This window comes from Capricornis sumatraensis, chromosome 1 (assembly GCF_032405125.1).
Source record: "Capricornis sumatraensis isolate serow.1 chromosome 1, serow.2, whole genome shotgun sequence".
In the NCBI taxonomy this organism is placed as follows: domain Eukaryota; kingdom Metazoa; phylum Chordata; class Mammalia; order Artiodactyla; family Bovidae; genus Capricornis; species Capricornis sumatraensis.
The window spans coordinates 194,442,694-194,466,228 of NC_091069.1; the positions used below are offsets into that span (position 1 = coordinate 194,442,694).

General features: G+C 38.0%; 1 protein-coding gene across 1 annotated transcript in view; it reads right to left on the reverse strand.

Annotated features, from left to right (window-relative positions):
• Positions 1-5,436: 5,436 nt before the first annotated feature.
• The window catches only part of KCNMB2 (potassium calcium-activated channel subfamily M regulatory beta subunit 2), a 36,504-nt gene continuing 18,405 nt past the window's right edge, over positions 5,437-23,535 (reverse strand). Inside the window, exons 3-4 of the mRNA XM_068983681.1 lie at positions 21,596-21,791; positions 5,437-5,721 (exon numbers count right to left, since the gene is read on the reverse strand). Of these exons, the coding sequence (XP_068839782.1) occupies positions 5,437-5,721; positions 21,596-21,791 (481 nt within the window). The remainder of the gene's footprint in view (positions 5,722-21,595; positions 21,792-23,535) is intronic.

The following is a 23,535-nucleotide window of genomic DNA, read 5'->3' on the forward strand; positions in this document are numbered from 1 at the left end:
TTTTACATGTAAGTCTGAGCCCCTAATCTGAACGTGGCTTTCTTCTCAGCATTGTTAGATGTTGGCCACAGCAGCTGAGTGCTTTTGGTTGGAGACAGACACTGTTAATTGCTTTGTAATGATGCCTCTGTCATGCGCAAGGATGGCAGCAGGACAGTCTGTTTGTTTGCTCACCATGGGAAGGAGCTAAGTGTCAGGGCTTGCAGCTGCCTCACAAATGGCTGGGTTTTTAGCACAGCAAATAAAACAGCTGAGCTTTGATGACACTCTAATGGAGGAGGTAGATGAATTGGGGCAGACCTAAGCTGAGGGTATTAGGTGAATGTCTAGATGTTGAATTCACCATAGTATTGCAGATGGTGAGTGAAGCTTCCCGTTGATGTCTCTGTGACCAGCTCTCTCACTGCATGGTCTGAAAAGGAACTGTTTGCTTAAATGTTATGATGTGTGAGAAACCCAAGGGGTAGGGAGAACCTGTCTCTGTGTCTCTTCATATGCTCCTTGAATGAATTTATTCCAAAACAAGCGATAAATGGGGCAACAGAATCTGTGCTAGTCTAAATGGGTATTCATCAGCCCCGAAGCATAAGGCCCTTAAGAGAAACACAGAGAAATTCTTTAGTAACTGATGAATAGTGATAGTTGCTTACATTAGATTTTCTAATTCCAAATATCCTTTCTCCATATCCTTTCTTTTAAACTAGTTTCTTTTTCCTGTTAATTTTTTCCTCTTAGGATGATATCAGTTGCCCCTAAGAGAACCTCTCAGAAGCCAAAATATTCTCGTATCTCTCATTGAGTGAAAATTAGAATTAAAAACAATTTATGAGAAAACTGGAAGATCTATCATGTATACTATCATGTAAGAATTGAATCGCCAGTCCATGTCTGACGCAGGATACAGCATGCTTGGGGTTGGTGCATGGGGATGACCCACTGAGATGTTATGGGGAGGGAGGTGGGAGGGGGGGTTCATGTTTGGGAACACATGTAAGAATTAAAGATTTTAAAATTTAAAAAAAAATTAAAAAAAAAGACCTGGGAAAAAAAAAAAAAGAAAACTTGTGAAGTAAAATTTGAGCATGGTTCTCCTTTTTTGATTATAACAAGGGATTTTGTGAACATGTAATTGCATGGGGTCATCTTTGCTGTGTACAGAGATTTAACAAGAGAAGAAATAGGGCTAAGAGAATGGGGGACGTGGGCAGAGAGAAAGAGAGGGAGCCAAATAGTGAGAGACAGAGGTAGTGTGAGGGAGGGATTTTTATGAAGAGACACTGTAACTTCTACCTACAAAAATTTCTGGTACTACTAATTGTGCTAATAGCTGGTGGGATTGTGCAAAGGACCTTGAAACTTCCTCTACAGTCTGATCTCATACTATGTTGGAAACATGTCATATTACAACTTGCAAGAGTTTGGGGATTAAATTTGTTTTAGAGCTTGGCTAAAGAATAGGTCTGGAAGCCCTAATTAAATGATTGTATTGTTTGAGAGAACAACTTCTTTTCCTACCTAAATGAAACACTTGCTCATAAAGTCATTATCAAAAATGCAGAGATTGACATTTCCTTTCAATTCCTTGGCATTGCACTGGAGAATGACAGCCTAGCCAAGATGAACCCATGGTGCAATTGTAGCAATATTTTGTTAGGAAAATATCTATTCTCCTAAGTAATCTGGTTACTTAGATAACTTAGTTTGGTTGTCACACAGTTGAATAAGGACATAATGTAAAATTTCAGATAGTGCTAATTTTCAGAAGGCCTAATCATACTTGAGAGGCACTGTAAGAATAATATTCACATGGACATTAAAGGGTTTAACTAGCTTATCAAGTTAAGTCATTTGTGATTGCTTAGGTTCTAATGATTATATTATTAACCTTTTAAAATTGATGTCATTTATGCTACATTTATAAATTTTTATTTGTGTCACAATTCTCGCTGAATTATTTTCCATGATCTTATATTCTAAGCAAATGGAAGTTGCTCTTTTCTACCCTCCCTCCATTTTTAAATAAAATAATGCTAGTAGAATAAGTTAGTTATAGCAGTGTTGATCTGGTTTCGGGTGGATTTAGTGAGTAGATACAGGGAGGCAGATTTCAAAAAGTTATCAGAAGAACATTTAGCATTGTCTTATTATCTGGTAACCTATCTCATTTCTGATAGGATTCAAGTAGTAACTGTCCCTATTGCCAGAGGATCCCTGCTAAGAATTAGAATCCCTGCTAAGGATTATGCATTATTGTGAGTTTTGGGCATAAAGACATTTTAAGCGAGTCTAACACCAGTCAATCCTAAAGGAAATCAACCCTGAATATTCATTGGAAGGACTGGTGCTGAAGCTGAAGCTCCAATACTTTGGTCATCTGATGCGAAGAGCCGACTCATTGGAAAAGACTCTGCTGCTGGGAAAGACTGAGGGCAAGAGGAGAAGGGGACGATAGAGGGTGAGATGGTTGAATCGTATCACTGACTCAATGGACATGAGTTTGAGCAAACTCAGGGAGATAGTGAAGGACAGGGAAGCCTGGTGGGCTGCAGTTCATGGGGTTGCAAAGAGTTGGATACAACTTAGCGACTGAACAACAACAACAACTTCAAGAGACCATATACTACTAAAGGTTATATTGTTAAATCACTTCTTCATTTTACTATTAATAGTAATAATGGCCATTTGGTAGGCATCTATTATATATTATATACAGTGGTAAGCATTTAATTTATATCTTCCTTGGTTAAGCTTCATACCAACCCTCTGTAGATATTAATATAATCCACACTGATGCGGATTAAAGAACTGTTTTCTGGTTTGTTTGTTTGTGTTTTTTTTTGTATCTATTATCTTGACTCTTCCAGTAGATTATAAATTAATTCTTAAGAGAGAAGTCAATGGTTACTTTGTAGTATTCCTTATAGTTGCTGCAAATGTGAAAGGATAGAACAGGTTCAGCTTAAAAATTGTCTGCTCAGTCCTGCTTCCCTTCTAAACCTTGTGAGTGTTCCCAAAGCCACGGGAATGATTGCCACAATGCAGAAGCCACAAGCTTGGTATTTTCTCACTTCTCATCCTAGTATCTGTTGGGGAAGTTACTTAAAACATCTCTGTGCTTCAACATTCTCATCTGTAGGATGGGATAATAATAGTGCTCCCTTAATTGGATTGTTATAAAGATTAAGTTATTTAACACATGCAAAGCATTTAAAATATTATTAGCCTCAGTTCTTTCTCATTTAATAATGAGTATTTAGTTTTGTATATATTTAAGTTACTCCAAGAGGTTGTTTCTTTATTGGAATTCAAGAAGGCACTAGTTAACTTCTTCTGGGTGTCATTATTTTGAGATTTCTACAGTCTTATCTGATACATCAGTTGGGAATTTTAAATAAAAAACCCAGAGGGAAAGAAAAATTAACTCACCCAATAATTTTACTTCCATGTGTTTCACTCTTGGATCACTTGAAGGGAGCCCAAGGTACATTAAAGGTTACAAAATTTTAGCCCTGTAGTCACAAAGATTTCTCTATTATCTTCAGAATTAAGTTTTTAAGATGAACTCAGAATTGAGTTTTCCATCAAATTTCCAAGTATTTATAATATCATGTGTATGTGTTTGAGAGTTAAAAAGGGAAAGTTCTTTATAATCTCTTTGCTCAATCACTCAGTCGTGTCTGACTCTTTGTGATCCCATGGATCACATGTAGCCCACCAGGCTTCTCTGACCATGGGATTTCCCAGGCAAGAATACTGGAGTGGGTTGCCATTCTTTCTCCAGGGGATCTTCTGAACCCAGGGTTTGAACCCAGGTCTTCTGCATTGCAAGTAGATTATTTACTGCTGAGTCATCCGGGAAGCCAAAATAACTTTAAAAATAGTGAATCATAGGTTTTTGGACTACCTTGGGCTTATCAACATAGAATGCAAGAGGTAGTGAAATCTTTCCAATGTAATGGATTTTTTTTTTAAAGTTTTAGTTACACATTTGAAGTCCTGATTATACCCTATGGATTTGTTTTTGAAAATCAAACTAAGAATTACAGTATCACAGAATCCTTTCTATTTCATCAGGTTTGTTTCACTATTCATTCCACACATATGATTTGTAAAATTCTGCGATATCTAGAAAACCTTGATTATAAAAGGTACTTATATATAAAAAGGTACTTAAATATAGATGAGAAAGATAGATGTTTGTTCTTCTTCTGATATTGATGTTAAATAAAAGATGGAATGTTTTTGTCGAAAACCAGTTCCTCATTTTCCTTCCCCCTCCCCACTCCAAACACAGTGTGAATGCAGTGTGAACAAAAGCTTCCCTTAAATCTGTTATTCAGTCCAAGTGTGTGTTAGGGAAAAGATTGTGTATAAAACTTAACAGCAAAACAAGAGAATCATAAATGGAAAAGTAAAGCATCTAGATGAGACAAATGTTCTCTGCTATAATTTTAAAATCCCAGTGGGGTATACTTGTCAGAAAGAGGGACTACATACTCATTAATTTAAACACAAATTCTCAAAAGCAATATTCTAACATGTCAATTTGCCATGATAGATTTATCCATTGAAACCAGTCCACCAGTCTTGACCAGCGTGTAAGATCTTAATTCTCACAGTTCCATTGAAATGGAGTAGATTTTCACACAAATATCTTAGTAACATAGTCTTTCCTGGATTGTATGCAACATTGTCAGTTCACAGGTAATGAAACTCCTGGTAAATGTTAGCTTCTCACACAGTAGCAGGGTCTTACATGGAAAAGGGCTCTGTTCATTTTCTATTAAATCACAGGAAGAGATTATAGAATTGGTTAATGAAAACAGCTTATTTTTTGGAAATCATTTAAAAAATCTAAAGTTATGAGTATAAAGTAATAAAAGGAAAAAATAGCTGCTGGGATTCCCCTCTTCTTTACAGTGATATGGTAGAAATACAAGGAAAACGCACAACATCCTTTAGTTAGGAAATCTGGTCCCTTCGCTTGCTACAGGGCTCAGTTTAGAGTAAGGAAAGAAAAAATATTTTTGGCTGCAGCTTTAGTAAACAATGAATGACAAAAAATATTGCAGAAATATCAAGAGATCTGACAACTCTGAGCACAGATCGTCACATTGATATTGCCTATATTCCTCCATGAAGCTTGGCAAATAAATAACTGAGCCCGATTTTGGCAGAAGGAGAGAAGGAAGTACTAGTTCCAGCATTGAACCAAGATTAAGAAAAAACCCAACCAACAAAAACAGTTATTTCTTTTCCTGAATAATAAAGACATCATGTTTGCATATAGAACAGCTTTTGCATTATTGCTCTATGTATACGAATATATTAAAGAACTCATAACAGACTACACATTACAAACTTAAGGTTCTTTGGTGAAGAATGAAAGAAAACAGTATTTGAACTTTAAAGAAAATGATCTCATCCACTTTGATTTTATCTGTTGATCCGCTGGATCCTTTCACAGAGCAGGGAAAGATACTGTGTGAGTTTCACCATGGCAACAATTGCCACGCCCCCAGCCATCATGCAGGTTGGCCAAAAGAGTGAATGGAACAGCACGTTGGAACTGTAGAGTTTGGTTAGGATGACACTCTTCTGGTTTCCTTCCGGGTCAGAGTAGCAGGAGAAGTGTTGGTACTTCCTGAAGTTTTCCATGACAACATTCACCAGGGACAGGGATTCTTCAAAGTTTTTTTCACACTTGGGTATATAGGAGCACTGTGGAAAATGAGATAAACTGTCACCAGACAATACTGTGTGTGTGTGTGTGTGTGTGTGTGTGTGTGTGTGTGTATCTGGTACGAGGAGGAGTGTAGAGGCCAACCTAATGATCTGTGAAATAAGCGTGATTTTTAAAGAATATATATTCAACCTAGTGCCTCCAGAAACTCTAAGAACTCACACACTGATTAAAACATTGCTTTTAGGTATTTGACCAAGATGTACTTTGATAGCTCATTCATATAGTTTAAATATTGATTAAAATCAAATAACTCAAGTGGATTCATTTTGCCACAGCTAAGCATGGTGAATATACTTTTCCACAGAATAGAGTGTCAACCTTTCATCATATCTGTCCACAACTGTCCATGTAATATCAAAAGCTGCCAGTTCTCTCAGGGAAAGTAGTTTTCTCTTGTCTTTTTTGGCTTGGCTTGATTATTTGCAGTCAAATCACCTTGACCAAGAAGACAACTATACCCCTGATGAGTTGTTAAAAATGAATCTTGTAAAGTGTAGGGATATTGAATAGTTGAAGAGCTGTGATAAATGGTTCATGCCTAGTTAGCAATGACAAAGTAAATTTTTCCATAAAGCAAGGAAAAATAAAGCAGAATTAATTCAATTTACTCTTAAACTAGTACTCATCTGAGAATTTAAAATATCTTTTCTTCGATCTTTTCACCTATTATCATTCCTGCTGTCTGTCTTCTATATGCCTCTCTTTTTTCCCTATGTACTTATATCCTTTGATTTCTTTCTTTGTACCTCTCTTTTCCTTTTCTGCCTTGTCTCCTCCCAATGATATTTTCCCACTCTTCCCTCTTCCTGTTCTTTCTCTTTCTCCTCTCTCTCCCTCTTCTCTGGGTACAGATGGAATTAAGGGACTTTGTAGTTTTTCTTCTTCTTATTTATATGTTTTTGCCTATATTTTCCTATATTAAAAAGCATACTGAGTGAAATAAGTCAGACAGAGAAGGACAAATGTTGTATGATATTGCTTATATGTGGAATATAAAAAATGGTATAAATGAACTGATTTACAAAACAGAAATAAAGTTACAGATGTAGGAAACAATCTTTAATTACCAGGGAGGAAGAAGGGGGGAAATAAATTGGGAGATTGGGACTGAAATATATACACTACTATATAGAAAACAGATAACTTATAAGGACCTACTATATAGCGCAAGGAACTCTACTCAATACTCTATAAGGATCTATATGGGAAAAGAACCTTAAAAAAGAGTAGATATAGGTATAACTCATTCACTTTACCATTCAACAGAAAGTAATACAACAGTGTAAATCAACTATACTCCAATTAAAAAAAAAAGCAGTCTTTGAGGAGATGAAATCTCTGTGACCCTCTTCCTTGGTCTGTAAATGAGCAGTGAAAAAACTGATATAACAATGAATCTATTTTTTTTTAAAAAGTTAGGAAAAAAGTGATTTAAGTCACTTCTCTGGGAGATACAAGGGCCTTGGTTAAGTCTTTACCCTCTTTACAGTAAAAAAGGGTTTTTATTGCCTCCCAAAAGGAAAAATATTCCTATTCCTTGTTATACACATTATCAAGAGGTTAATTTAATTGATTTATCTGAATTAAGATGGTTAGTGACAAGATTGCTGATAAACTGGTATTTTATTGTGAATTAGAAAACTATGCTCATTAAAACACTGTTATTCTCTGTTGAAAAATTGTCATACTACACTGACTTCATGAAAAAAACCCATATATCTTACTGATATTGCCAGTTTATAAGACGTGATTTAAATATTGACAACCATGACTTTTACAGTGTCACTGGCACTCCTAGGATTGTACAGCGCTGTACACAACTCATAGGACTTATAAAGAGACACCGATGAGGTGAGCTGTTGGTGAACTACAAGGGACACTGATGGGAGTTTTGGGGCAGGATTCTGGAATTCCAGACACCAATTTAGACTTGTATATTTCACGGAAAGGAAATATAAAAGAAATGGAATGAGTTTTGCTAATGGAGTATGTTTGAATGACTCCCCTGATTTACTGAGTATTCTGGCACCTCAGGTTTTTTTTTTTTTACTGTGCAATAATTATTGGATTATTTCTCTATACACATTAGGAAGATTCTGCAATTAGTTAAGAAAGGAGGATGCACATACTGATATTCATTGTAAACAAGGCTTAATGTTCTCATACAAGGGCTGGTTGATACTTTCAGATTTAATCAGCTAAGAATAGATGTGAGTACACTCATAAATGTGAGTACTGCAGAGACCTGGTGCTAGCACAACATTAAGGGTCTGAAAGTGGCCCACGAAAGAAGAATTTCTCAGCGAGTTATAACTTAGTATGAAAATTGGCCTATGACTGCTGTGAAACATTTTCTACCAGTTGGATGCTTTCTGGATCAAAAGGGTTTAAAATAATATGGGGATACCTTTATATTTTTCCTTCTTCAGAGCTGCCCAGATCATGTCTATAATTTTTTTAATGCTTTGATTCAGAAAGCATTAAAAAAATTTAAAGACATTTGTGGTTGAGTTAAAAATGAGCCATTTTAGAATATAAATGCATCAGGCTTCTTTATATTTTGGTGCCAAGAGAATTTATAGTAGTAGTTTTAGTGGCCAGCAGTGCTAAGTTATTGAAATGATCTCAGTAAAAATGGCATTCCATTAAAAATAGAGTTTTTTCATTTCTTATGCTCTTGTGAATTGATTTGACTTTAAAATTTATTTGGATAAATGTTTATCAGCCAATGACAATAATTTTGTCACTACATAAGATTCTTCCGGATACAATGGGATATAAATTACTTTTGAGACCATTTAGCAAGGCTGTAATACAGAAGTTGCTTTATTAAAGTTTGAAGCCATCAAGGTCTCAAATGCACGTGTTTAGACTAGCAGATGAGGCGTGTCCCATATAGTTGGATGTGGGTCCTCATGGCCAGTGGCACTTAGAAATGCAGCTCCACGTTACTAGTGGGGAAAAGATTCCCTTGCTCTTGTACTTTTAGCTTTTTCTAACCATGCCACCCTCCACCTTTCAACACACATAAATTGCCTCCCACTAGACTAATATTAGGCACCCCACTCCAGTACTCTTGCCTGGAAAATCCCATGGGCTGAGGAGCCTGGTAGTCTGCAGTCCATGGGGTCGCTAAGAGTCAGACACGACTGAGCGACTTCACTTTCACGCATTGGAGAAGGAAATGGCAACCCACTCCACTGTTCTTGCCTGGAGAATCCCAGGGATGGGGGAGCCTGGTGGGCTGCTGTCTATGGGGTCGCACAGAGTCAGACACGACTGAAGTGACTTAGCAGCAGCAGACTAATATTATCCCTGGAAATTCTACCATATGTCAATAATTCATTTGCTTTTATTATTAGTGAGACCTTTTGTGCTTGTGAATATACGAGGTAGTATAACAAGCCCCTGATATATCATTAGGAGATCTGGTTACTGTGTTATTGTTTTTCTATAACCAAGTTACTTGGCTTGTTGATTCTTCAGAATTAACTTCTTTATTTATACAGTGTGGTTATATTATATATATAATATATATATTAAGCTATTCATGTTATATAAAATTAATTAATGTTATATATAATTAATTATTGTATATACTGATGCCAGGAGTCTTCCTGGCAGGGGTGTGTGAGGGTTAAATTATGAATATGCATAAAGCCTCAATAAGTTTTAACTATAAATTTTTTATTGAAATGTCCCATTTGTCTGTATGATCTATAAAGTCTTCAACTACATGCCCCATACTAAAGTACAAAAGCTTTAAGGATGGTAAAATGACTAGTTCTATGGTTTTCACAGGAACAGACTTGTTTGATAACTCTTGTCACGTGTTCCTTGTTTTTGTGTCCAAAGAGATCTGACATTATGCTAAACCCTACATTAGGATTCTAGATTTCTGCTTCAAAGTATAGCCATATGTTTGTTTCTAAGACTGGTATGAATTTGGGGTAAGGATTTAGTGATCTTATGATTTCATCATTTATGTGATTAGTTTAGAGTATGTAGAATGCATTTCAACAAATGAAAATTTGAGTAAGTGATCTATGCTTAGTTTGGAAAATGTAATGTAGATTGAAAAGATAAAAATCCTGGAGTTCTTAAATCATTCTTTTTTGATGGAAAGTGTGGTCTAGGAAAATCTTTATTTAAGAGTCCATGATATATAACACAAAGGAACATAGGAATAATAATTTTATATATAAGACACTTGCAGAATATACAGAAGAACTATACAAAAAGACCTTCATGACCCTCATGATGGTGTGATCACTCACCTAGAGCCAGACATCCTGGAATGTGAAGTCAAGTGGGCCTTAGGAAGCATCACTATGAACAAAGCTAGTTGGAAGTGATGGAATCTCAGTTGAGCTATTTCAAACCATGAAAGATGATGCTGTGAAAGTGCTGCACTCAATATGCTAGCAAATTTGGAAAACTCAGGAGTGGCCGCAGAACTAGAAAAGATCAGTTTTCATTCCATCCCAAAATAAAGCAATGCAAAAGAATGCTCAAACTACCGCATGAACACCTTATGGCCAAATTCAGACTTAAATTGAAGAAAGTGGGGAAAACCACTAGACCATTCAGGTATGACCTAAATCAAATCCCTTATGATTTTATAGTGGAAGTGAGAAATAGATTTAAGGGACTAGATCTGATAGAGTGCCTGATGAACTATGGACGGAGGTTCGTGACATTGTACAGGAGAAAGGGATCAAGACCATCCCCATGGAAAAGAAATGCAAAAAAGCAAAATGGCTGTCTGGGGAGGCCTTACAAATAGCTGTGAAAAGAACAGAGTGAAACACAAAGGAAAACACAAAAGATATAACCATCTGAATGCAGAATTCCAAAGAATAGCAGGAAGAGATAAGAAAGCCTTCCTCAGTGATCAGTGCAAAGAAATAGAGGAAAACAACAGAATGGGAAAGACTAGAGATATCTTCAAGAAAATTAGAGATACCAAGGGAACATTTCATGCAAAGATGGGCTCGATAAAGGCCAGAGATGGTATGGACCTAACAGAAGCAGAAGATATTAAGAAGAAGTGGCAAGAATACACAGAAGAACTGTACAAAAAAGATCTTCATGACCAAGATAATCATGATGATGTGATCACTCACCTAGAGCCAGACATCCTGGAATGTGAAGTCAAGTGGGCCTTAGAAAGCATCATTACAAAGCTAGTGGAGGTGATGGAATTCCAGTTGAGCTGTTTCAAATCCTGAAAGACAATGCTGTGAAAGAGCTGCATTCAATAGGCCAGCAAATCTGGAAAACTCAGCAGTGGCCACCGAACTGGAAAAGGTCAGTTTTCCTTCCAATCCCAAAGAAAGGCAATGCCAAAGAATGCTCAAACTACCGCACAATTGCACTCATCTCACATGCTAGTAAAATCATGCTCAAAATTCTCCAAGCCAGGCTTCAGCAACACGTGAACCATGAACTTCCAGATGTTCAGGCTGGTTTTAGAAAAGGCAGACAACCAGAGATCAAATTGCCAGCATCTGCTGGATCATGGAAAAAGCAAGAGAGTTCCAGAAAAATATCTACTTCTGCTTTATTGACTATGCCAAAGCCTTTGACTGTGTGGATCACAATAAACTGTGGAAAAGTCTTCAAGAGATGGGAATACCAGACCACCTTACCTGCCTCTTGAGAAACCTATATGCAGGTCAGGAAGCAACAGTTAGAACTGGACATGGAGCAACAGACTGGTTCCAAATAGGAAAAGGAGTATGTCAAGGCTGTATATTGTCACCCTGCTTATTTATCTTATATGCAGAATACACCATGAGAAATGCTGAACTGGGTGAAGCACAAGCTGGAATCAAGTTTGTAGGAGAAATATCAATTACCGCAGATATGTAGATGACACCACCCTTATGGCAGAAAGTGAAGAAGAACTAAAGAAAGAGCCTCTTGATGAAAGTGAAAAGGGAGAGTGAAAATGGTGCCTTAAAATTCAACATTCAGAAAACAAAGATCATGGCATCTGGTCCCATCACTTCATTACAAATAGATGGGGAAACCGTGGAAACAATGACAGACTATTTTTTTGGGCTCCAAAATCACTGCAGATGTATGAATGACTGCAGCCATGAAATTAAAAGATGCTTGCTCCTTGGAAGAAAAGTTATGACCAACCTAGACAGCATATTAAAAAGCAGAGACATTTCTTTTCCAACAAAGGTCTGTCTAGTCAAAGCTATGGTTTTTCCAGTAGTCATGTATGGATGTGAGCATTGGACTATAAAGAAAGCTGAGCACTGAAGAATTGATGCTTTTGAACTGTGGTGTTGGAGAAGACTCTTGAGAGTCTTTTGAACTGCAAGGAGGTCCAACCAGTCCATCCTAAAGGAATTCAGTCCTGAATATTCATTGGAAGGACTGATGTTGAAGCTGAAACTCCAATACTTTGGCCACCTGATGTAAAGAACTGACTCATTTGAAAAGACCCTGATGCTAGGAAATATTGAAGGTGGGAGGAGAAGGGGACGACAGAGGGTGAGATGCTTGGATGGCATCACCAACTCAGTGGGCATGAGTTGAGTAAACTCTGGGAATTGGTGATTTACAGAGAGGCCTGGCATACTGCAGTCCATGGGGTTGCAAAGAGTTGGACACGACTGAGCAACTGAACTGTACTGAAGACACTTGCATACCACTTAAAATTTGTTTATATATATATATATATATACACACACACACACACACATATATGTATTTCTTTCTTTATTTTTCTTTTTTCTTTAACATGGCTATAGGCCCTTCTTTTGTGCCTGACATATGACTACAGAGGGGCTTCCCTGGTGGCTCACATAGTAAAGAAGTTGCAAGCAATGCCAGGAGACCTGGGTTTGATCCCTGGGACAAGAAGTTCCCCTGGAGAAGGGAACGGATACCCACTCTGGTGTTCTTGCCTAGAGAATTCGATGGAAAGAGGAGCCTGTTGGGCTATAGTCCATGGGATTGCAAAGAATTGGAGACAACTGAGCAACTAACACTGTGACTATAGAAACCTAGCAAAACTCTGAGGCAGCCATTCAGGGGAAGATTTAGACTCATATCTTTCTTCTCAATCCTGAATTCTGTTAATAAACTTTTGTACTTTCCCCAATCTCTTAAATTCCCTTTAGTATTGAAAATACAGGGATGGCCCCATAGCATGACCTTTCATCTTCCAGCTGAGGAAACCTGGGTCCTGTCACCCTCTTCTGACTGTCCTTTCCCTACAAACAGAGATCCAGCAACTGCATCTCCTCTCCAGTTCTTTGCAAAAGAACTGAAAATTTTTGTTTCTTAGCCTCCCTTCCAGAAACTTTCACATGGATAGAATTATTTTTATTCTTATGATGGGCAGAAGTTTTGAGAGAGTACCTGTTGGGTGTTTGCTTAGACATGCTTCACTAGGCAAGTGTGAAGCAAAAAGTGACAGGCCTTCAACCCAAAACTAAAAGCCATGCGGATGAGTGTGGGCAGTAAGAGGGGGATGTTTGGCTGGATAACCTCACTGGTCAGCCTCCTTTCCCTTATGACAGTAGGAAGGGAGCTGCCAATTCTCAAGATCACCTAAGGGAAAGGGTTTGTTCTACATTTGTTCTTTTATTAAAAAGGCAGTGTCTTATTTCAGAGAGGAGTTAACTTTAATGAAATCTAATGAATACTTTTTGAGTAACTCTAAAGTACCAGGTTGTGTGCTGGGCATAGGCATGAAAAACATAGACAATTTGAAACAGATCATTAGAGAGAAATAGGACAACGCCGGGAGGAATGAAATGGGACAGCAATGAGGCTGTAGAGGCGCTCAGTAAAAACTCTGCACTTCGCAGAAAGTGATGTGAAAGTGAAAGTTATTCAGTCATGTCTGACTCTTTTTTGACCCCATGGACTATAGCCCACCAGGCTCCTCTGTCCATCAAATTCTCCAGGCAAGAATACTGGAGTGGGTAGACATTCCCTTCTCCAAGGGATCTTCACGACCCAGGGATTGAACCTGAGTCTCCTGCATTGCAGGCAGATTCTTTACCCTCTGAGTACTAAGGGAGACTACACTTCACCGAGGTGGGCCACAGATTTGCTCTCAGAAGTCTGTGGTATCTAGGGCATGCTAGTTCACAATGCCTATGAGATATAAACAAAAGCATTGCTCATGTGAAACATAAATATTCTTGGTTCCGAAGTCAGATAGGACTTCTTCAGTGTCCTCAAACAATCAGTGCTGTATACATGTTTATTAAGCACAAATGGTGTGCCAGGCTTTGTGTTCTATGCTGGAGAAGGGGACATAATCCCTATGGTAAAAGGATGTAGAGATGCCCAACTGTCTGTCTTGGAACACTCTGGCCCACAGGGATATTCTGAACTTTTGAGTTATTTGAACCCTAGTGATGGACAGAGGAGATGAGGGAGTAACTGGGATGTTATTTTCATTCCCATTTGAGACTTTTAAAAAAGCAAATCTCACAAAATCTAGTGTAGAGTTTAAGTTTGCACTTGTAGTATCTGCTTGATTTTGGCAAGTGGGACTGTTTGAAATGTTTCACAGAGGAGAGGAAAACAGTATTCACAGTCTGCTATGTGATATGGTTTCCTGCAGTATTGAGACACAGGTCCCTCAAGAGAGGTTTCCTTTTCTGTGTTTCCCAGAGCTTTCACATTTGTTATGGCATTTCTGCTTGATATGGAGTAGAGGGGAAGCTTAAAAGACCCAGGAAATTCACTAATGAAATAGGAGCTGTGTGGAGCCTCAGGATTAGTCAGTAACCACAGTGGATTGAACTGGGGAGCGCTCAGGTCCATGATGTGTCCAATTAGGCCTTGAGAAAGTCAGCTATCAAGTCTGACCTTGCCCTTCACCCTGATCCTCTTTCTCAGCAATGGAAAGAATTAGGTTCATTTTCCAGGTTTTTCTTCTTGATGCTCAGTGCAAGCTGTTTGGGGGAACATTCTTCCCTCCATTTCTGCATAAAGATGCTCTTAGCTGTGCAACAATTCACTTTTGGTGAGTAGTGACTAAACTTTGTCAATCACAGAATCATTTCTGAATCTATGGTACACAGGCAGTTTCAGCAAATATCCAATAAATATTCCTAAGTTTAAGGTCCTAATTATGGGGATGTCGTGTGTCAAATTTCCAGGCACATTTCCCCCCTCTCTTTGCAGGGTGCACGTCTGTCTAATATCCATTCTGTGTAAACTGGTGTTGAATATACAATTTTGTCCCTGTGGAACACAGATAGTTCTATCCCTTGCTCATGGCCTTTTACTTGATCCTAAACACCTCTTGACATATGATGGGATGGCGTGGATTCTCATCTATTCACTGAAATATATCATCAGAAGGGTAAATATTCTATAGAATTTATAATTTTTAAAGCTTTTATCTTACTCTCTCAAGAGAATGTGCTGTTTTGCTTTTTAAGAGATATCATGTTGAGGTAAAGAGATTTAGTTTTAATTTAGACCTAAGTTGTGAATGTTTGACTTTGCAAAAATTATTTCATTTTCTGAGTTCAGCTTCATTTTGTGAAGTGGTGATAGTAGTGGTACCTAATATGTGGGATTGCTACTGCATTTAACCAGTGAGTTCATATAAAATATTTAGCCTTATACAGTGCCTGGCATATTGTAAGCTCTTGATAAAATATGGCTATTGTTACTTTAGGAGTAGAGTTTTAGTCAGGATTAAATGAGATGATTTTTGTAAAGTTTTTAGCATAGTGCTGGCATATAGTATACATAGACGCTTAACAAATGTGGGTCCCTCTTTTTCTCTCTAGATTCTCAACCTCACTTTATTTTCTTCCCTTTTATCCTTATCCTACTAAATGCTGTGCAGAGGAACTCAGTGCTTACAAGCTTTGATTAAAATTTTAGAATCTCTCAGCATTCAAGATAAAAGCTAAATGAAATTGAAAGCAGTGGTTCTGCCAGCGCTTGGAGAGTTTTAGTTGTCACACATGGAGAAGGATGGTACTAGTCTTCTAGCGGGTAAAAGCCAGGAATGCTGCTGAACATCCTACAACCTACAAAACAGGTCTCCGCCCTTCTCTCACAGACACCAAAGTAATGTTCCACCCCAGATGTTAGTGGTCCTGAGGCTGAGAAATTCTGGTCCAAATATGTATCCTCTCTGCATGTGGGGAAACCAGAAATCTTCAGAGTGGGTGACAAAATGAGGGGTGATGTTGAGTTTGGAGCTTTAAATAATTGGCTAATTCGTACAAGTTATTCTCCACTCAGAATAGCTGTCTTCCTTATTATAATTATATTATATGCATACATATGTATATGCATAAAATATGGTATTGTGCTTGTGTGTGTGCTAAGTTGCTTCAGTCGTGTCTGACTCTTTGCGACCCTATGGACCCTAAAGTAGCCCTCCAGGCTCCTCTGTCCATGGGATTTCCCAGGCAAGAATGCTGGAGTGGGTTGCCATTTCCTTCTCCAGGGGATCTTCCTAACCCAAGGATAGAATCCCCATCTCTTACGTCTCCTGCACTGGCAGGCGGATTCGTTACCACTAGTGCCACCTCGGAAGACCATACAGAATTATACTACATATCAAAAATGGATATATTTTCTGGTTTTGCACAAAAATTCATTTGAAATATTCTCTTAAACCAGATGGGCACTTTGGGGGATCCCTGGTAAGTAAAGTTTTAACCTCTCAAAGGAGATCAGCATTGAGAAGTTTAACAACCACAGTGAATCAATACTCAGCCACTGTTTATGATCCCAGTGACAGCCTTGTTGCCAGGAGAGGCAGCGGCCCTTAAACCTACTTGCAGCTCCTAGAGATTGTTAGTCAGTCAGTTGCTCCACCAGAGCATGCCAGCTTATCAGCTTAAGCTGCTTCAGTTTTATTAGTGACAAGAGGTTGTTCGCTGGGTTTAAAAGCTAAAGAAAAAGAATATATGAGAGGGTGTAAAAATTTAAAAATAAAATCCTTTTGAATCTCATTCTATAAAGAAGCAGAAAGGTTGACTGATATCTCTTTGCCTCCTGTTGTCTCAAATCAAACATTTTCAATAGTGTGCCTCATGTATCAGCAAAACCATGCCCATTCCTTGGTAACTATAGGAAAGGTTACTATTTTTGGTGAGCTTGGGGAATAGTAATAGGAAGGAGAGGTGAAGATGGAGAATATTTTAATTTTCTCCTCAGGAATATTCTGTATGTTTCTCTTGCTACCTTAAGATCATGGTTTAGTGACCTTCTGACATGGTAATAACTGTATTTTCAATGTATGTATTATACTTCTAATTAAAGGCAGAGGACAGCTAACCAGAGAGTGAAGAATCACTGGGCCAAGAAGGTGAGCCTACTGTTTGGTGTTACCTTTCCCCTTGGAGTGTCTGTTGATTCTAAAAGGGGCTGAGATCCCAGAAGGCTGGATAGAATTTTTGATAGCCTTGTAGAGCTAGGGGTAGGAATGATCATTACAGCCTCTCAAATGTGGGCCCATATTCACTTTGGGTTGGGACAGTTCAAGGCTGCATCCTAGGAGTGATGGTCAACCTGAAGAAGATAGGTCCTCACAGGGGCTTCAGCTCAAACTTGAATATTTCGGTTTATGTAGTCAGAATGAGGTGATCATGATTTGTAGCTAGGGGCCTTGCAAAAGCAAATGGAAATAAGTTTTGGAAAAGATGATGTCATGACATCAAACTAGGCTTAGAATTGTTTTTATAAATATTTTTCAGATATGATGTCTGACATCTAATAAAAAAATAGCCAGACATTACAATATAGCATGAAAACAATCAAGAAACAAAAAATAGAAGAGGCCCATAGGGTCTTCAGATTTCTTGAAGTCATCAAAATAAGCTTTAAAATAACTACAATTTTACTTTTTATGTTGAAGAATTTAAAAGACAAAAATTAGAATATTGCAGAAAACTAGAAAGTATAAAATAAGATTGAAACGGGTATTCTAGAAATGAAAAATACGGTAAGAGAAATTAAGAGCTCAATGGATTATGGGTTTAACGATAGACTTTTCAGAGCTGAGGAAAGAATTGCAAATCAGAAGATAGGTCAATATCTAGAAAGAAGCACAGAGAGACAAAAGGAGGGAAAAATACTAAAGAGACAGGGAGCTATACAGGGGATGAACTGAGAATGCCTAACATGGTCCATTGGAGTCTTAAAAGGACAAGCAGGAAAGAATGAGAGCAGAGGAAATATTGATGAGATAATGACTGAAAACCCCCTAAAATTGTCAAAGAACATCAAGGAACAGCAGGAACAGCAGGCCCTTGGAACACTAAGCAGGCAAGATAGAAATAAATGTTCACTTTGGCACATAATAGTAGTTCAACTGTGAAGAATTAAAGAAATAATCTTTAAAGCAGACCAAGATTACCTTCAAAGAAGTAGCAATTAGACTGCGAGCTGATTTCCAAATAGTTATAATTCTTACCAGAACACAAAGGAATGTTTTCAATGTACAGAAACAAAAAAAAAGCCAACTTAGAATTATATACTCAATGAATAGATACTTTGAGAATGAAAAGAAAATATATTCAGACAAATGGATACTATCAGAGATTTCTTCTTTTTTTCTGCAAAGTCCCTAATGCCTTTTATTTCAGTCAAAAAAAACTATATATTTACCTTCTTTTAAAGTTCCCCATTTGTTGTAAAATCAATTTACACAGTTTTTCTAAAGGTTACATTCAGCTAACTCAACAACCCACCACTTACTAGTCCTGTAAAGTTCAGGAATGATGGACATAACAGGGGACTCTGGAGTCCAATGGCCTGGGTTTAAGCCTGGCTTTGCTGTCACTAGTTAGGTGAGCTTCAACAGCTTGCTGAATTTCTTCAGGCATCTGCCTCATTTATAAAGGAGGCCATAGTATTTTAGGAGAGTTATGAGAATTATGTAAGGGGCTTTGCTGGTAGCTTAGATGGTAAAGAATCTACCTACAATGCAGGAGACACAGAGATTTCTTTAGAGAAGATATTGTACTAAATATTAAAGAATGTTCTTCAGGAAGTAGAAAAAAATAATCCAGATACAAGACCAAAGATAAAAGAAGGAATGAAGAATAAGGAAATGGAAAATGATGGGGACGCATCTAAGTAGATAACTACGACATACAAAAGCTGGAGAGGCAATGGCCCCCCACTCCAGTACTCTTGGCTGGAGAATCCCATGGACGGAGGAGCCTGGTGGGCTGCAGTCCATGGGGTCACATGGGACACGACTGAGCAACTTCACTTTCACTTCGCTTTCATGCATTGGAGAAGGAAATGGCAACCCAGTCCAGTGTTCTTGCCTGGAGAATCCCAGGGACGGGGGAGCCTGGTGGTCTGCCATCTATGGGGTCGCACAGAGTCAGACACAACTGAAGCGACTTAGCAGCAGCAGCATATTCAAAAGCAATATAATATCTACATGGGCTTAAAGTACATATAGAATAAAAATGATAATATGTAACCTGAAAAGAGAATAAATGAAGGTAAATGTTTTAATAGCCTTGATTAGTCAAGATTTCAAGTTGTAATGACTAGTTAAACACTAAAACAACAGTAACAGAACAGATGACTTCCAAGAAAATAGAGGGGAAAATGGAATCATAAAAATAATCCACTGAGGAAAGGGTGGTCTTTTCATAAATGGACTTGGGCAAATGATTGTCCATAGGAATAAAAAGAAAATCTAGAAACTTGACTCTTGCATGAAAATCAATTCCAGGCAGATTGTACTCAAAATGTGAAAGAAAAAAAATAACATTTCTGGAAGAGAATTTGGGAGAATGGCTTCATGACTTCTGGATAGGTAAAGACTTTTTAAACAGACAGCAGGACAGTCACACAATTGAAAAAAAGAAAGAAAAGGAAAGAAAGAAAGAGGAAGATAAGGAAAAAAGAAAAGAAAAATAAATATTGACAAGGACAAGATTTGGTTGCACTAAAATTAGAAGCTTCTTTCATTCAAATACATCATTAAGAGAGTGAAAAGACGACATTTCATATCCAGAAGATAATTTGCAACACAACAATCAAGGAAGGTTTGGATCTAGATTTAAAGAATTCCTATATTGAATACTAAGAAGAAACAATCCAGTGGAATCAATTCAATAGAAAACAAGGGGCTTAAACAGATATTATACAAAAAAAAATTCAAAATGCCAATAAATGAATGAAAAGGTACTTGATGGCGTTAGTCATCAGAACTGTAAGGTTCTGATTTCCTACAGTGCAGGACATGTTTTATTTCTTTGCTTTCATAGTAATTACATAGAGGATCTCTATGGGTGCTTAAGCTGCACTTTTTCATTTCTTGCATGTCTCACAGTTAAAAACAAGGTAAATAAACTAAACAGTGACCTAGTATCATGCTGACAGCAGACAAAATACTGGTTCTAAAATTTTAGCAGAGACTTTCTATGGTAGTTTCACTCCCAGTTTATAGCTGACATATTTCATTCACAGGGCTGTACTAATAAAACATCAGGACAAGAAAATGGAAATATGTCTCAGTTTTTCATGTCTATTCAGTTTTGGCCAATTTTCAGTTTCTTGGAGATTTGAGAGTTTTATAAGTATCCATAATTACAGGACAGTTTTTATTTAAAAACTTGATTTGAGGGATCTCGAAAAACACACATTTTGCAGGAGAACTAGCTATGTATATTTGTGGAATAGGATTAAGACTGGTATTGTGTGTATTCTTTTCCACAAATAAAAGGAAATCAGAGCCTACCTTGTGTCTTCAGAGATATTTGCAAGAATTCTTTTAAGTTAATGTGACCAAAAGGCAAGGGTTTCCTTATTTGTGTTAATATATCAGAAAGCAAATCCTATGTTCTAGTATCATGTTCCACAGCTATTGAGTTTTTTCAATACATATAATCTGTATCATTTAACTGCTGATAATTGTAGAGTTTTTACAAGAAAGATTAGAGTTGTGAGAGTTGTATCCTGGTGACGAGGCCCAATTGTCCTATTAGAGAATGGCATCAGGTTGTCTTGGCATATGAAAGTACTCTGGCCATCTAAATTGTGTTTTCGTAAATAAAAAACACAATGTATTTAACTTAAAATTGATAATGGCAGGTTGATTCTGCTGACACTTTACTGGTTATCCCAGACCTTTTAAATGCAAATTTTATTTGCAGCTTTAATACAGAGATACTAAACATTTAACAAGTGCACTTGAATATATTAGTGCTGGAAAATTCAGCCTCGATAAACCTAACATAAATGAAGAAATAGGCACAGGCACACAAACTGTGACCATGGGTTGAAGGTCCTGCCTGGGCTTTGCTGGGCACTCTCTGTACTCTGTTCTCATTTTCACAATGACCTTGCAAGATGGTCATTGTTATTATCTTTTTAGAGAAGAAGATACTGGGGCTCAGAGAGGTTAAGTTACATCTCCAAGACCATAGAACTAAGTGACAATGACCTTGGGAAAGCAAAATACAGTTTAACCCCATGGTTCCCAGGTATATGACAAATACCTGTTGAGGGTTTTTGTTTTTTTTTTGGCTTATATAACTCTGATTAAGCTGCGCATTTGCTTTGAAAAATTTAATCTATTTGTGTATCAATAAGGATTTGATGTTTACCCTTCTAAATGGAAGTAAAGGCTAAATCTTCACTGCTACAAAATGGGGACTGGTTTGACCATGACTTGCACAGAAAATAAGTGTTTCTCAATGAAGAGTCAATAGTGCAATGAACTCTGTGACTGGATGAGGCAGGGTCTACCGTGTGGTGGCATGTTTGCTTTGAAATGCTGGCACAGAGGAACTACAGACAGAGAGAGATGAACTGGTGTGGAGCTACATGAGGGCGAATGAGATGCAGTGTGTGCCAAGCTCCTACCTTCTGATTGATTTTTATTGTCTCTTCTGTGTGGTAGAGGAGGAGCTTTTCACCGGAAGAAGTCAGGTTGACATACACCTGTAGGCAGGGATACTGAGAGAGTTTCCAGCAGTCCGGACCACAACTGAAGGAGCAGTTAAATGTTTCTGTGATGGACGCATTCAGCAAGGTGCACTGAGCCTCCTCGGTCCATACACTACACAGAGAGGAGAAGAGTAAGCGCAGATGCCAAGGGCGCAGAAACTGTCAATTCCTTGACCTGAAGAATCTTCCAAATCTACTTGTAATGTGTATGCCTTTGCACAGAGCAGCTTTGTCAAAGTGAAAGTTGCTCGGTCATGTCCAACTCTTTGCGACCCGATGGACTATACAGTCCATAGAATTGTCCAGGTCAGAATCTGGAGTGGGTAGCCTTTCCCTTCTCCAGAGGATCTTCCCAACCCAGGGACTGAACCCAGGTCTCCCACATTGCAGGCAGATTCTTTACCAGCTGAGCCACAAGCTAACTACAATATAAACATGGATAAACTTTGCCTGGCATCTGAGAACTTTTCCAATGATTTCTATCAAATATAGTATCATCTTTCCCAATGCTTGATTTAAATTAGATTTTTTTTCCTTATAAAATTCGCCAGTAAGGGTAAGGCAGCATCTTTTTACATCAGAGGCTGTACCCACCCTGCCTTTCTACGTTGTAACCTGCTTCCTGTCATGCCTTGGTCCTCGCCTCACAGTGTGTGCCTGCTTTGTAGGCAGAGAAGATGTAAGGGAGAAGGGGAAGAGAGACGATGAAAGAGTGGAGGGGCTTAAGTTCTGGCGTGATAGGTGAAAGGACAATGATGCATTTCTTTAAGGCCTTCCTCAAAATGGAGAAAAGATAACTTCATCTTTTGATTATACCAAGAGCCATCAGTTATTGTACCCCTTTCATCCTAACTGATGCTTTACATACATTGTCTTTTTTGTCTTATATGTTGGATACGAAATTCTTTTAAAGGTGAGTGAATTGATGGTCAGAGAAGTCAAATGCATGCAAAGACACATAGCTAGTAGGTGGTGGAAATTGTGACTCCACCCAGTCCTGTATTTCTCTAAAGCCCAGGCTCATTGTGCGGTACTGCACTGCTTCCCCACAGTGGAAAAGAGGCTATTATACGAGATTAATGGATTCCTGTCCGTGTCCTGAGACCTCTCAGTTAGAAAGATTAAACAAAAAACCCCTTGAGCTGCCCATTGGTCAGCTTTTCATTCCAAACTATCTATAATTTTATGATCAAGAGTAATATTTGTGATTAGGAAGTAATGTACCCAGAATTGATGTTTCACTTCTGGATATAAACTGATTACCAGAGTGATTAGAAAATAGCACGTTTCTTTGCAGATTAGTAGCTCTTATTTTTGCTGGACGTGTGTTAATAGGGCTCCTCTTTTCATGTCCAATTTTGTACAGAGCCAGGATTCAAGCCCTGACTCCCTCCGGTGTGGTAAATTTCTGGGGACTTGAGTGGTCAGATTTTGCTTATACAAGGAAGAAAAAAAAAGTCTTAGATGGTGCTAAGCATTTGTGAGTATTGGAAAATGGTTTTGGAATCAGTGAGCTCTGCGGCCTGAGGCATCCATGCTTTCACTGAGAAGGAGTAGAGCTGAAAGCATCAGAGAAACAGAGTAGAGCAGCCATAAATGGGAAAGATGATGCCTTAATTTTAGCAAATTACTGTGTTTCAACTAGATTTTGCTTCTAAAATGAAAGTATTAATTTAAGTGGGGAAATGAATGCCACAAAATGGTTTGATTCTCTTGGATTGAAACCTCAGTTTTTCATTTGAAAGGGCCTCATTTCTTTAAACTGAAGCATCATGAGACTTTCTTGATTAGTTAGAGCAATGCTGGGCTTTCCCATGCTCAGAGTGTCAATATGGACAACAGCTAGAAACACTGGG